General features: G+C 34.7%; 1 protein-coding gene across 1 annotated transcript; it reads left to right on the plus strand.

The window, feature by feature from the left end:
• Positions 1-5,908: 5,908 nt before the first annotated feature.
• Positions 5,909-9,423, plus strand: LOC120334074 (uncharacterized). Its single transcript, XM_039401528.2, has 3 exons — positions 5,909-7,473; positions 8,235-8,358; positions 8,712-9,423. The coding sequence occupies exons 1-3, from the start codon at positions 5,977-5,979 to the stop codon at positions 9,143-9,145; spliced, it is 2,055 nt and encodes a 684-aa protein (XP_039257462.2). The 5' UTR covers positions 5,909-5,976; the 3' UTR covers positions 9,146-9,423.
• Positions 9,424-15,585: the final 6,162 nt, after the last annotated feature.

Consider the following 15,585-nt stretch of genomic DNA (forward strand, 5'->3'; position numbering starts at 1 on the left):
TAACATTTTAAGTAGTCTAAAAAAATTGAAAGAAACCATTGGTTCCTCTAAATCTGTGACTCATATGAATTACCAGAAGTGTTAAGACTTGGAAACGCTGTAAACGGAGGTAATGACACTCATGTCGTGCCGCGGCCTATATTTCAGCCGTTGTACACCACATAATTAAACTTTCTGTATCTAGGCGTATTGCCACATTAAAATGAATACACTTTTTTTCTTTTCTCAAAATATGTGATATGTTAATATATACCTTCTATGGATAAATTGGATCTCTATATCATGCTGACGATATTGGTGGAATACAAATTAATTGCATTATGGAAATTATTCAAATATTGGAATTAAACCTTCATACATACATCATGGATTATGAATTCTATTGACTGTATAATTTGTATTATGTTAATAATCAAACATGGTGTGCTGGAAATCAATTTAATGTCAAATCCATGTAATGATATTATGAATTGGATCTCATGAATTGTTTAATTGTTACATTTTTTTAAAAGAAAAAAAAATATTTTCGACCCGGAGAGCTGGAACAGGCCTTTTTATTTAAAAGTTCGTCAAATGTGGACTACCATTATGCTAATATTGTATATGTCATATGGAATTTTATAGATTTTGATTCAAAGATAAAATCCTTCCAGCGCCCACACATGGATTGCTTTCAGTTATTATATTACTACACAAAATAGTTTCGTGAGTTTCAGAAGTTTGATATAGGAAGAATATTTTTGCACAATAACGATTCCATTTTCATGCATATCAATTGCGGTTAAGATGATGTTGAAGAACTTGTAAGAGTTTGAACATTTTATTAGTTGGTAACGCATGTTGATAATAAATAAGCACACAATTTCACCTGTCCAAAGTAAACGAAAACTAAAGTTTAGGAAGTATGAAAAAACGTAGAGCATTGCTATATCACGACTTTAACATCCAAGTTGACTCTTGGGAAAAGCGGAAACAGGTATAAAAATACAATATCACGTTGTTACAAAGCAGACATGCTGAACGTGCCTGGCTGCGATTTTCGTAGAAATTACAGGTCGGTTGGATGAAGGTCGACTAGAGTCATGACCCGCACTTGACCTTTGCCGATATTTTAGGTTTAAACTATAACTATCAAAGTTTATCATTGTCGTCAAATTTTGACCAATACCAACAGAACACAGAAAAAGAGTAAAATCAAATATATATACGGATTTTTTATAGGGAAAATATGCAACAGTTGCAATTTTTCTGAAAATTCAATCAGTCGAACTAATTTGATATCAATTCATAATGAATTTCAACCAGACTTATCTTGTAAACATAACCAAGCAAACATTGGCAAATAATATCAGAACAATATTAGCAGAGATTGTGCATTGACTTTACTCACTGAAAGTTTTGTAACACAAATGTTGGAATTAATTCATCATCGGTTTGGATACTTGATCAATGAAAAATGACTAGTATTTGTTGTTTTGTTCTGCCCAATCACGCCGTTAAGTTTTGTCTAAAAAGCATGTCTAGACACAACAATTGAGTAACTTTTTAAATTTATAATATTGAAATTTTTTATTATTCATTGTGTATTAGAAAATGTAATGCTGCAACAAATTTAGGTCCAAATTGTCGCACTGGTATAACAAAAAGTAGCGGGTGTGAACAGGACAAGGGTTAACCTCTATCGCGCTCGCGAGAAGCGAGCATTTTGCCCAGTAACCGCCCTATGGAGTAGTTAAGGCAGTTATTACTTTCAGATGTATTGACACTGGTTCCGTATTGGATTGGAAAATTCGGCTTAAACTCCAGGTTGATGCTTTCTGTTTTTTCTCACTGAGCAAGCTCTACGCCATAGCAATAATTACTAGAAATCAGTCAATAAGTGCAATCTTATCCTGAAGGCCATCATCGCGAACCGTTAAAAATACAGTAAAATCTGAAAAGTCAAATCCAAAAATAAATGAATAGCAGAAAAACAATGACTTTCACTGCACTGCAGAAGTCTCTATTGCTTTTAAACAACTTTCAATACGGTATTTTCATTCTAAATCATATGATATTGAAATATCATGAGGAAATCTGCATATAATATGAAGTTGTGAATAAACATGCCCAAAGATGTAATAAACGTTTTGAAATGACCGTAAACGTGGCTGTCACAAAACTTCTTCGAAATTTTCATGCAACTTTATGACGTAATAAACTAAAACCTTGAAACGTTGGATTAATGCGAAATATTGATTTTATGTTAGAAGTAAATCTTGTCGTTGCGCAGTCATACTTTGAAACGTGTTTTTGTGGAATCGATATTACATTATTCTTAGCGAACAAAAAGCAGTACTAGGCAAGAAAAATACTTTTATTCAGATTTAACAGGCAACAGCAAAATTGCACTTTATACCGCACGTATCAGTATCGAGAGACATTAGTATATCCAGGTTAGCGATTATGTCATCCCTTTGGATCGAAGGTGGCGCCTGTGTGATATTTCGTCGCTCTACCTTTAACAGCAGACATCTTAAAATTCCATATTATGACGTCATAATATGAACGGGTTATTGTCGACCTTTGGTGCCAAATCGCGTGAACCACTAACTTAAGTCGTTTGCTCTAATCTAATTGACTCTTTCAAACATGCATGACCCATAGATAAACCTTGAATAGTTGCCACATTACTCTTGTTTATTGGTCGATTCTTACGTGCGCACGTATTTCTATTTTCTATACTGGCTTTGACAAAATTACCTTTCAGATATTCCATTTTGTGCAATGCAAAAACTACGAGATGAAATAGACACATGCTAACAGGGTTGGGAAGGATCAGAGTTAAAGTCTGTAGAATCTAGCGATTTCGAGGTTTTGTTGTAGGCAGATAGGAATCAATGTATATTTGAATATCGGTCACCAGGCGAGTGACAAGTTTATTACTATATAGTGATATAAGCCTGAGAATAGACAATGCGTATGCCATTTAGTAAAAATGTTTGATATCCATATTGGTATGCTTTGTAAGGACATTAGATCTTATTTGCAATTCTGGAATGCTTCATTCGCATTAGACGTATTTTATTCAAACTTTTTATAGTTTATTTGTTTTGTCTTCTAATAATAGATATCAGCAACGATTTGCATTATTCATTAACTTGTGTCTACCATAATCATGTAAGTGATTAGCAATGGTTTAGCAATCAGTTTATCCGTATTTTTTCTCCATAACTTTGTATTGTTTAGAACAGTGGTTACCATACTTTTTTATTAAATTCATCCCTTTGCCTATTTTGGACTATTTAAAAAAGTTATGCAAAACTAATAAATATACAAATTTGTTGTTTTAACATATATGCAAATCAAATGCAAGAAAGCATTATTGCTAATATAACACCATAAATTATTTTTAACTATGAATTATTTTAGTCGTGTGTAAGAAGACTGAAATATGTTAATGCTACTTCTAGAAGACTTAGCACAGCGAGATTTTTTACAGCGTACTTTTTCTTTTCACATTGGTACATTTCGCAGAACATATAGCTAATATGCTTCAAACCGCAATCTTGATGTGAGATTCTTATTATTAAATTTATTTCTCGTTAGGAAACTTCAAAACTAAATATTAAATTAAATGATTAATATAAATCATTCACGATAAATGTTCCATTGAAGAATTAGTATACGTTTCCATAACGCATCGTGACGTGATGACGTCATATTTTAAAGAAATACGTCACGTAAAAACGTTCGGTAAATATGAAAAGATCAGGCGAGCCAAACTAGGTAATTTATTCCCAGGAGATCAGGTAAACTCGCTCCTTATTTCCAAATTCTATATTACAAAATTTAGACAAATTTCAAAATCTCAGTGAAGTTTTCGCAGCCTGACGTAACTGAGGTAACAATGCCTGGATTGAATTTTATTAACAATCAAAATTGCCGTCCAATAAATGCATTTATAAATTAGGTGATTTTTTGAAAATTATATATATATATATATTATAGCTAATCTGGGTATACAAACCTGTTCTAGCAGGATAATGTAGTATTATTCCACTAATTTTTAAATTAATTAAACCTAATTTATATGTATTATAAGGTTGGCCATTTTATTTTCGGTGCAATAAATCGTGTCAGTATTGACATCCATTTTCCTAATCGAAACTAATTCGCATCGTGATACAGCTCGAAGCCAGGAAATCAATATTGGGATTTTTCAAGAAATTGATTTTGGCAAAGTTTGTGGAAATATATTATAATATTTGCATCATGTGCTGTTCGTTTCAAAACTTTATTTATAATTTTAAAATATCAATTGAACATCCAAAATACTTCGAATTTTATAAAAGCAGATATCACCTCTTTGTAGTACCGTAGATATGCTGACCACAATACATAAAGATGGGGAAATAGAAATATTGAATTTGGGAACCAATAAATAAATAAACATCGTACCCACAAATAAAGTTATATGCTTCAATTTGACCTTTAATCTAATATCGGACTATTTCAACACTGCTCATATGTAGTCATGGCGTGTCAAAGACATTTATAAGATAATAATAATTTTTAGGGAAAAATATTTTACATTCAAGCGCATGATCAATACATTTTTAGATGTTATTTCATAAATTGGTATATGTTCTGGTAGGAAATCGTGACGGTAGACATTTTTCTGATAATGGTTGGTGCGTAATTTTATATATTAGCAACTTTTCGTGATATATCATTAATTTGCCTTAATATATTGATATGGAATGTGCAAATGCCAAAATGAAAATTCAAATTAAATCTAGTGGGATCAGATGAGTTGGAAAGAAAGACTCATATGATAGGTGCAGAGAAAAAGAAATTTGCAGCTGATTTACCTGAGGTTTGTTAACGATGGCGAATGAATATTTCTATGGCACAGTGCTATCTTTTTATGACGAATAGGATTTACATAGTTATTCCGCGGGTAGGAAAGCCGATAAGACGGCTTGGCGAACCACGGCCTCTCGTCCGGTTACCATTCCATGTCGGTTATGACATTAGTTAGTACAGGGTGGTCTAAACCCAGGCCCGCGGGCCACATGTGGCCCGCCGCTCCATTATCTGTGGCCCGCATCACATTCGGAGAGAATCAAAAAATCGCATTTTGTAATAAAATTAATCAGAAAAATATTTTTACGTATTGTTACATCTCCAATGGCACTGAATTGACTAGTGTTATGGCTAGCTGTGAGGCAACTAGCGAAGTTGAATGATGTGCTTTGTAGTCTAAATTAGTATCTGGCTTTCTATCTTTTTGGTCGGGAATATATGCTAACAATATAGGCATCATAGAAAACTAAGAATCGAATGCGGATTCTATTAGCCAGAGCAGGCTATGTCTTATAACTATGTGTTTGCACAATAAATGTTTATTTTGTATTGCACTGTTTACCTATTCCCGGCACTATTGTGGCCCGTGAACAGTGCAAAAATAATTTTGTGGCGCGCGGAGCCGACAATGTTGGACCACCCTGAGTTAGTTATTTGTTTTCGGAAGCATGGACTTGATGTTGGAAAAAGCCGTAACCGACCAGCGATTACGTGAACCACCCTACGGCGGCGAGGAGTTCAGAAATCCTCGCGCACATGACCATCCCCGCATGGGATTCGGTGCTGTGTCGAGCGTATTCCTAACGCTTAGCACGATGAGCCACACCGCCGCGCCATATACCTGTTTGTAACCTGATCCGAAATCAACCATGAACCACTCATGATCGCTTTGTAGTTCATGTTATTATGGGAATAAATTGTATACAAACTTCAAAGTTGAAACTTGTGAAGCAGTATTCTTTTTAGAAGAAACACGATTTGTTTGCTTGTTTGCGTGCCGTATTAAAAAATGGACGCTTTAATCTGTACAATGCAAATTGCAATTAACTATTGATTTTTTAACAGGCTGAGTATTATATAATTTGGCATAGTCAACATGCATACGTGATATTTAATTAAGATTAAAATATGGAGCCACGTACCTTGGTCATAACATTAACAATCGCATTATTCAAATTAGGATATTCATCATCACAATATACTTCTCCCCCGTTCCACAGGACGTTTTCTGATGCTTGCATTTCAGCGGGCATAAAAGATGAAAATGCTTGTCCGCGAATCGCTGGCAAAAGTCAGTGGTCAAAGGAAAAACGAACTTCTGAAAGTGACACGAGGTTTAAACCAACTAACCCTAGGAAATGTTTTTCAAAAGTATTAGTGTCAACCCAAAAGTGTAACGCAAAACCAGAATGTGTAATGACAGCTTACAAATACTCACTTCCAAACAGAGGTCGTTCAGCTGGAAAAAGCAATCCTTCTCATTGCATAAAAGACTGGTCTATCGAAAGTACATGTAAGGCAAATGGACCAGGTGGAAAAAATACCAGAACTACATATTTTAATTGTTTTAGAAAAGGAGCGAGGAATTTTTGTGGAGTCAAATTTGAGAATTGTAAACCGGTTCCTTGTTTTACTTGGACTGGTTATAAGAGGCAATGTTTCATGGAATGTAAGACGCCAAAATTCACTGGGATTGCGATGCATTTTGTAAGAAATTGTAAAGAATGTGGCGGGGATATAACAAATAATACTAATTGTTCTGGGGGAGAGGAAGCAGCAACAAGGTTAGGGCGATGCATTGTGAGATCAAAGGCAAGAGCTAGAGCGCCAGATTGTGTTTTAGACACGACAACTGCAATTGTAACCACGGCTCAACCGGAAACAACAAGGGGCATCACTACCGCTAAGATAACAAAATTAACAACCACCACAATTCAAACTAGTCCGCATACCACATATGGGAGGACCATCACAACACCAGAAACTTTCAGAACATCTACTGCTATAAAGAAATTGGATGCGACAACAAGTCATACCACAAAAGCAAAAATAACAACTGGACCAAATAACCACATAAAAACAAAGCCCACCAAAACCGTTCTTAGCACAACAAAACAGGACAAAACTGAACCGACTACAACAACTTCAAAATCCACAACTACTAAACAAACCACAGGTTTTACAAAATCAACTGCGACAATTACCACTACCTCCACAACTATAGTACCAGACTATATATCAGTGAGCTCTACAAAGTCAATTGTAAGAGCTACAACAACAAATCCTCGAACTACATCTTTAAATTTTAACCAGGAGGAATCCACAGCTATTGTAGCTGCAATACCTGGTGGTCAATCAGGTCACGATGATAATCCTTTCAACTTGGTAACCATAGCTGGCGGTGCTGGTGCTGGCATCATATTTATTGTGTTGATAGCAATCATAATATTTCTGTTGATGAAAAGAGACACTAAAACGCCGCCCGGACCGGCTTATAGCTCATCTTCGTTGTATAGATCACGAAGTGGTAGAAATCCCGTTGTTGATAGTTCTTCATTTCGCATTGCCACTTGGATTAGAGAAAGGCCAGCATTACCGAACAGAAGCCGAACGTCATCTGATTCGGTGAGTTATTAGATAGGCATGATAAATATTTCAGTTTTAGGTAATTTTTTCATGTAAGAATAGTAATTTAAATAAGTAAACAATTATATAATACTTTATGTTTCACTTACTTTGCTTGGCAATTACTGTGATTGTTTGAAAATTATATCCGCAAACAGAATTTTGTTAAATTTATATGCAGCCTAATGCCTTTGTTAGTACATATTGTAACATTCGTTCGTTCAATTTTATACGAAGAAGCAAACGAATAACAACTTCACTAGGACTCAAGACTATTCAATAATGTATATAAGTGAAGGCGGTCAATACTAATGGCAATGCAATTCACGAAGTACTAGAAATGCCAAATGATTAAATCGTGACGTAGAAAATCATTATATATACAATAGCGAATAGGTACATCTGAGCCTACATTTATTGTATTGTAAAATATAAGGTTTTATTGGTGCGTGATGTTAGTTACAATGTCACAATGCTATTTATTTAATTAAATTTCTAAAATCTTAGCCGTGTGAGGCGACCATGGACCAAGATCAATGCTTATTGAAAATGCATATGCTAGAATTCGTTCTTTGTACTCTGTCAGAACTTGCCAAATACGTTCTCCCGAATTAAAATAGATTATTTCGTCGGCTTTACAAAATAGGAAACACAAAATCGATTAGTAAACGTCAATGTTGTTAGAATCGACCCTATTCTAGTTTCCAAATGGTTTCTGCGGGATGGTGTACATTTGAATTCACTTTAATTTCTCACTTTAGGGGGTGTCTGACGCTGAATATTGGAAAATTGGAGAATCATCAGAAGAAAAAATAGCAACACCCAATAAATCACAAACATCTATAGTCCCAGATATTGTGAAAATTATTCAAGTCGAAGGGGAAGGTACTATCATTTATTTCTAAATATGCAAGAATTTTAGTTTCAACATGACGACTTACAAAAACAGACAAACTGATATTTAAATGATATTAGAACTGTTTAGTCACATGTAATAAATTCAGAATTTAAAAAATATGAATTTCATTTTGCAGTGTACAAAATGAAAAAAAAAAATAACTACTACAAAGTATCTATCACTGCTTTAATATATATTAGCATGGCGATTCTGGAAAAATTTTTAATGGTAAATATCAGAATTGTTTTGGCAACTATTATTTCAGAAGCATGATCTAAGTTAATTTTGAAAGTTGCACTATATATTTAAATATTTTCCTAATAAATTCTCATATTTTCAGAGCACATTTACGATGAAGTATCCTTTGGTATGGTGCAAGACGACATGCAAAAGTTTGTACCGATTACTCGAGACAGTCCATTTAAAAATAGTCGAACATCAGCCAAAAGCACTCATAGCGAACCGGCGGAAACGTCAACATCTCGTGAACAGGAATGGCCAAGGAGTGAAAGCGCGGTATATGCAGTTGTACGCAAAACGCGTAAGAGAAATGCGAATTCTACGAAGAAAAGTCCCTCCGAAGCTGGAGATGGAGACTTTAGGCGAAGAGTCGCCTCAGAACATTCCGCCAGTATTACTAGATTAAATGGACGACACCTTCGAGAAGGGGTTTTGCAAATTGAATTTGATGAGAAAGAAGGCCTGCGATGTAGATTATCAAACTCTAATGTTTATATGAATTTTGAAGAGACGGAACCTCCTCCGGTTATATAGCGAAATAGTTTCTCTCACCGTAAAGCGACGTATTCACCTACGGGCGTACTCGACAGCGTATGATTTGATTAATTAATTTGATTATGATTCATGAATAAAATAGTTCTACAATTGTTTTAGTTGTGTAAATATATATCAGTTGTTTGCGTAGTTGTTGTTCTTTACCTAATAAAATTAAATTATTTTTTCAAGATTTAACTTTTGGTGGATGCCTTAAAATGATACAAAGACTATATATAAAAGATAGCAGAATAAATGTACAGTTAAGATTGAGATTGGGAGAGTTGATGAAAAATATAATTATGTAAATAATTAGATTAATTAGTAGTTGGCCTGATCGGTACAAGTGCTGTTTTGGTTTATACGCTATCATCCTACCGACTGATGCCAAATTAACTGATAAAGCAAAGACGCGATTACGCAAGTCTCAATCATGCAATACAGATGGTACTTTACATTCACACTTTGCGCAAAAGAAATTTGGAAATTACGGTAAACAGTGTACGTGAACGTACACCAACTTCTACTTACCTGAACCAACGCTTTTATACCGATAAAATACATTTTAAACGTATGAAATATGATTGCGCAACATTCATCGAGGTTATTAAACAATATTGACACAGTCGATCATGTCATTCTGCGAGATAAATTGAATGATTATTACAAAAACGAATAGAACTGTACAATATTAACTAAACGACCACAATTACTTACAGTCTGTAGCCTACCTTCAGTTATTTTTTGATCATGACTTGATTCTATGTTCACATCACTACTCAAAGTTTCTACGGCGTCTTAGTCAAGGAGAATGTCACTGAAACCTTAGTTCAGAGGTCATTAAAGATAATTTGTGACCTTTTCACCATTATGTGACTTTTTGTAGTGACCCAAAATCGCAATTGATATTAACCAAACATTCTTCTACCAATGAATATTTATGTGGGTAGTTTATGCCATTTTCTGTACGTTTATATCGTTCGTAAAATACCTGCAATAAACACTCTTTCTACTCTTTTTACTTTCTGAAAGTTATTTCGACTTCAAACTATCGCATAAACTAAGATTAGTATTAAGAATTATCGAAACATTTTGTAGTGAAATCGTCAACTGCGGTTGTTGCGCATTCTCCACAGAATGTCTTCATTTTCTTCTGCAAAGTTTCTTTAATACGCATGCGATGCATTGCAGATGAAGCACGATCAGATTTGTTCCTCGGTCCGACTTAGCAATGATTAGAAATGTAATAACTCCCCACTTTGAAAATTCCTGTCTAAGCCCCGGCAAGATATTCGGGAGTGTTACAAATGTCTAATAAAAACTTTGCGCATTTTCTCCTATAAAGTCAGCTTGTTAACGCTACATCTGCAAAAAAGTACCCTGAACTTATCACAGCCCTGGACCAATTGCTTCTAAATTTTCAGTGGTTAAAGATTGTTGTTATCGCTAGAATGCCATTAATTTTATTTATTTCAAAATTTTCCTGCGGGCTTCATGGAATTCGATTTCACTTCGACGTCTTGAGTGGTGACGTCAGCACAATTTAAATCAAGAGAGCGATACCCGAATATTTGAACACGAAAATTTCATAGCAATTGGAATAGTAGTTAAAAAAATGCAAATTTTTCATGACAACGAGAAGAAAAATACCAACAACAACAACAACATAATAACAAGAAAGCTATGCTCAAATATATGGATACGAAGGTCAAGACAAAGTAGTAGGAATGTGAAATCTGACATATTTCCCTACGGTACCACAATCCTCAGGACTAATAGAAACCCGGAACCGCCAGAAGGTGCGTAATTTTGGATGACGTCATGGCACACAAAGAAACAATCACGTGGAGCCCACAACAATTTTTGAAATAAATTAAAGAAATAGCTTTTTAGCAAACAAGAGAATCTTTGACCACTGAAAAATCCAAATTAATTGGTCGTCCAAAACAAAGCAATTTTTCCTAACAATAAGAAGAAAAATACCAACAAGAACAACAACAAAATAAAAAAGAGAATATCGGTCAGAGACCGAAGACTTATCGATCGAAAGTTAGGGGATTCCCCAAAACAGCGCTCTTACTCCATAGTGACACCTTGTGTTCCATCACTAATTAATAAATAACTCGCTAATTATACGACATAATTCGCCCAAAATCAATAGGCTTCTGGTCCGAGATATTATGAATGCACATGCAAAATCTGGTGCAGATTTAATCTCGCTTTCGGAGGATATCGCGTGCATCTAACAGACAGACAGACATACAAACAGACAAATACCTATCAACATATTTACCGATTAAAATCGATAAGTAACAAAGGAGCGATGCTTCAATATATGGACACGAAAGCCAAAACGAAGTAGTAGGGGTATGCACCCTGACACAGCACACTGCCAGTACTGCAATCCGCACGACTAATGCGAACCCGGAACCGCCAACAGGCGCGTAATTTTTGATAGCATCAAAGCACTCAAAAACATAAACCCATGGGACCCAGACAATTTTTGTAATAAAAAAGTAATAGCTTTCTAGCAAAAAATATTACCTTGAATCGCTATAAATTTTGAAGCAATTGGTCCAGTAATTGAAGAGAAAAGCTATTTTTTAGAAAGGAATAAAAAGGACTAGGATTGGAAGAAAAATACCAACAAGAATAAGAACAACAACAAAATAATAACACAAAAAAACGATGCTCAAACACGTGGACACGAAACTCAAAACGAGGTAGTGCGGGTATATGCAGTCAGTCACGTGATTAGACCATACCGCAATCTTCTAACTATCGACTAACGCGAAACCGCCACAAGGTGCGCAATTTTTGACGAAGTCGTGGTACACAAAAAACGAGCCCACAGAAATTTTTAAAATAAAAAAAAGTAAAAATATTTAATGATATTAATGACTCGGATCATTAGATATTTCAATTCACACTGAAACTGGAAGTATGAATCATTATCGTCACAGGACATGGAAAAGCTAGGACTCTCCGGTACTCTGATACTCGGTACTGGTAAATTACCGTAGCTCTTTCAAAGTTCCAGCTTCATTCAGGATATGATTTTGTGGGAATTGTTGATAAAAATTTTATTCCAATCAAAATTTCAAGAGGTTTCAAGATTGTTGTTGTCGTCAAAAGACTCTTATTTATTTCAAAAATTTCTGTGGGCTTTATGAGTTTCGTTTTTCCCTTTTTAAACGTTTTGTTTGCCGACGTCATCAAAAGGAAAAATTGCACACCGTGCGGCGGTTCAACGATCGCATTTCATCGATCATTCTCATTCATTCAGGTGTTTTATGATTTATTCTACCGGTACTGTGGAAGATTTGCTACTACAGTTGTGACTCAAATAATGTGGTACTTCAATTCAAGTTGAGACTGGACTCCTGAATTATCATTGTTAAAGTATACCTGGGAAATCTAGGACAGTCCGGGTAGGCTTACTGGTAAGTTATGTAGCTGTTCCAGTTTTGTTTAGGATATATATATATGACTTTTGCAGGAAAGTTTGAGTAAAACATTTCGTTTTAGCATTCGTGTCCATTGCTCTCTTGAAGGAAAAAGCGATTTTTTACAGCAACAAGAAGGAAAAATACAAAAGAGAATTCTAATATCAGCAACCTATTAATACCAGTGAAACGGTAGACCTCTTGTCAGATAAGAAAACCATGTACTTTCACGCTACGTCTGGATTACTATAAAACATCTAAGACGATTTTCCTACAAGAGTATCGTTTACGAAAAATAGGGATCCAACAGAAAACGCAACACGGATGCTGTTCACCATCACAATTCTTAATCTAAAGTCTACCCCCGTATCTTTTTTAGGTTTACCCTGAAGCAGGGATGAAACTCCTCAAAATCGTGTAAATAACCGTGCACATAAATCACAAGCTGGTTTTGAACAAAGTGGCACATATGTGTACTTTGCTACGTGATATAAAACTAATACGTCCTGGAAAAAAATTCCAAAATTTCCTCCTATGCTGCATTTGCTGCAAGCATACCATTTAATGGCAACTAGCTCGTAGTTGTGATTAGCGCATTTTAATTTGCAATGTAGTGTTAATGATATGGACCATATAAGTCACGAGCTATTAAAGTATTTTAAATTGTGAATATTTGATCCAAAATAAAGCTGATTAAAAACTTTATAAAACTGATCTTTGTGTAGTGTAGTTTTTTAATCTGGTCAATACTTTGTGTCCCTAGTATTTACCGTTCAGAAGGTTATAAATTTAATAGGTCGGATAAAGGAATTTGATAAATTTCGAAAAACTTCAACCCAGTGGCTCCCAATCTTTTATGACTCGTGGCCCAATTTCGGGCGCTCTTAGCATTTGTGTCAATTCTTCAAACATTCTGGTCTTACCCTGGTTAAGGCAACGTAATTATCGTCTCATTTCCGTTTCATGGGAATATTATGAATTAAAGTATATTTCTCTGTGTCGACAATACGTTTACCACGGCTATCTCACAGTTTTGTGAAACTGTCTTTGTTTGTAAGTGAAATAGGTTCGACCATTATCTGCAGGCCTGCCAAATAACTACAAGGGTTAGAACTTGCAGAGCATCAAAGAATTCATGCAAAAGAAAGTGAAATCGCCTTGTGAAATAAATTTATATCAGGAAATGAAAACAAGGAATTTTCTCACGGAGGAAAAGAAAGCAAACGAAATTGCATTAAAATCAATTTTGCGTCTATTCTTGTGGCCGCTCCAACTGCTCTAGTGGGCCAGGGGCCTCAGTTTGGGTACCGCTGCTCTATCCCTACAGCATTGAAAAACAAGAGATGTTAATTGAAATTATTTCAACAGATTTTACTGTAATAAAGCCTTTATGTTTTTGAAAAAGCTAAGCTGTACTAATTTATCTAAGTCACTAAGAATTGTATAAAATATTATTTCAAATCTTTTTTTTTTTATCGTAGACCCGTTTATTTAAAAAAAAATGGAATGACATTTTTATTTATCAGTAATTGGACGATGCCCGTCCACCTCCCGCGACTAGAAACGAGTATTATAACTTCGAGTCTCGTTGCAGCCTTGAGATTTTTTTAGGTGTTTTTTTTAAATTGAACCTATCCAATCTACTTCGGTGAGTATCTTGCCTGTCGTGTATCACGCAATCTAAAAAATTCGCCATAAACAATAGCGTTATACATGAACAATATGACGGCATAATAGATTATTTATGACGTCATTGTTAAAGAGGGCCTCATAAATGATATAGCCTTTCATCGCCTAAATCCGGTCCTGCACCCAGGGATATCTGAAACAAATCGAATGTTTGAATCGATTAGGAATTAACCATATTCGATATTTTCATTTTAAAGAATAATTTAAGATGCTTTCATTTAAAAAATTATTACTTCAGGTCTTTTTATAAAGTAAAAAATACCAAACTAATCGCATCACAGTTTATCTCAACTTTCTCCCATTTTCAAATTTAAACTAATTCATTATACATTGCAATATTTTGGTGTATATTTGCTATTTCATATTTAAAATATTATTCCAGAATGTATTCGATAAAGTAGATTATTCGGTTTCGAACATCCCTGGACTAACTACTGCTATTTTACAGATCACAAATATATCATTGATTTTACTCCTGTTAGGCTAACATCGTTTAGCCATTTCCTAATTGCAGAAAATTAATGCGGTTATTGGTTAAGGAATTGAGAATGAACTGAATTGTATCTTATATATAGTGTAGGGATTCCAATTTTTGTAAGCCTGTTCCATCGCACAAATGTCATATTTTTCAGCCTGTTCTGTTACAAAAAGTCATGCTTTTTTCAGTAATGCCAACCGGTTCGCTGATCTCATAAAATTCCGTGAGACGGTTCTATAGAACCGGTGCGAACCGACTGAATCCCACTACTGCTTGTAAGCCTTATTCACGTACAACATATAAGAATGTAGATGCTTTATATTCTACTGCTCTCTTCTAGAAAAGCAAATTCAGACCAGAATTGAAACGCTTTATCGCCAGTTTACTTCGTCCAACTTGAATACGTTTAAGAATGAACTGAATTCTATTGATATTGATGACTTCAGCAGCATCCAGGATCCCAACACTTGCTTTGAAAATTTTTTTGAAAAATTCTCCACTGCTTACTCTCAATCTTTTCCTTACAAAAAACAGACAAACAGATCAAACAAACCTTGGTATGATACTGAGTTACGCAAACTCAACAAAGTCAAACAAAAACTTTATAAGAAATTAATAAACAATAAAAACATAAATGACAAGCACAAATTACAGTTCAATGAATGCAGGAACCTTTATACTCGATTGCTCCACAAAAAGAAATCGAATTATTACAAATCTAAATTTGCTTCTCACAAAGGCAACATCAAGGCAGTGTGGAAAACAATTAATGAGCTTATTGGTAAAAATAAAACAAATTCTTGTCCTTTGATTGGACTTGATTGCAG

The sequence above is a fragment of the Styela clava genome, chromosome 15 (assembly GCF_964204865.1).
Source record: "Styela clava chromosome 15, kaStyClav1.hap1.2, whole genome shotgun sequence".
Classification (NCBI taxonomy): domain Eukaryota; kingdom Metazoa; phylum Chordata; class Ascidiacea; order Stolidobranchia; family Styelidae; genus Styela; species Styela clava.

Coding starts and splice junctions, on each gene's coding strand:
- LOC120334074 (XM_039401528.2), top strand. CDS start 5,977: ATGGAGCCACGTACCTTGGTCATAACATTAACAATCGCATTATTCAAA. Junction 7,474..8,234: donor GCCGAACGTCATCTGATTCG/GTGAGTTATTAG, acceptor TTCTCACTTTAG/GGGGTGTCTGACGCTGAATA. Junction 8,359..8,711: donor TATTCAAGTCGAAGGGGAAG/GTACTATCATTT, acceptor TCATATTTTCAG/AGCACATTTACGATGAAGTA.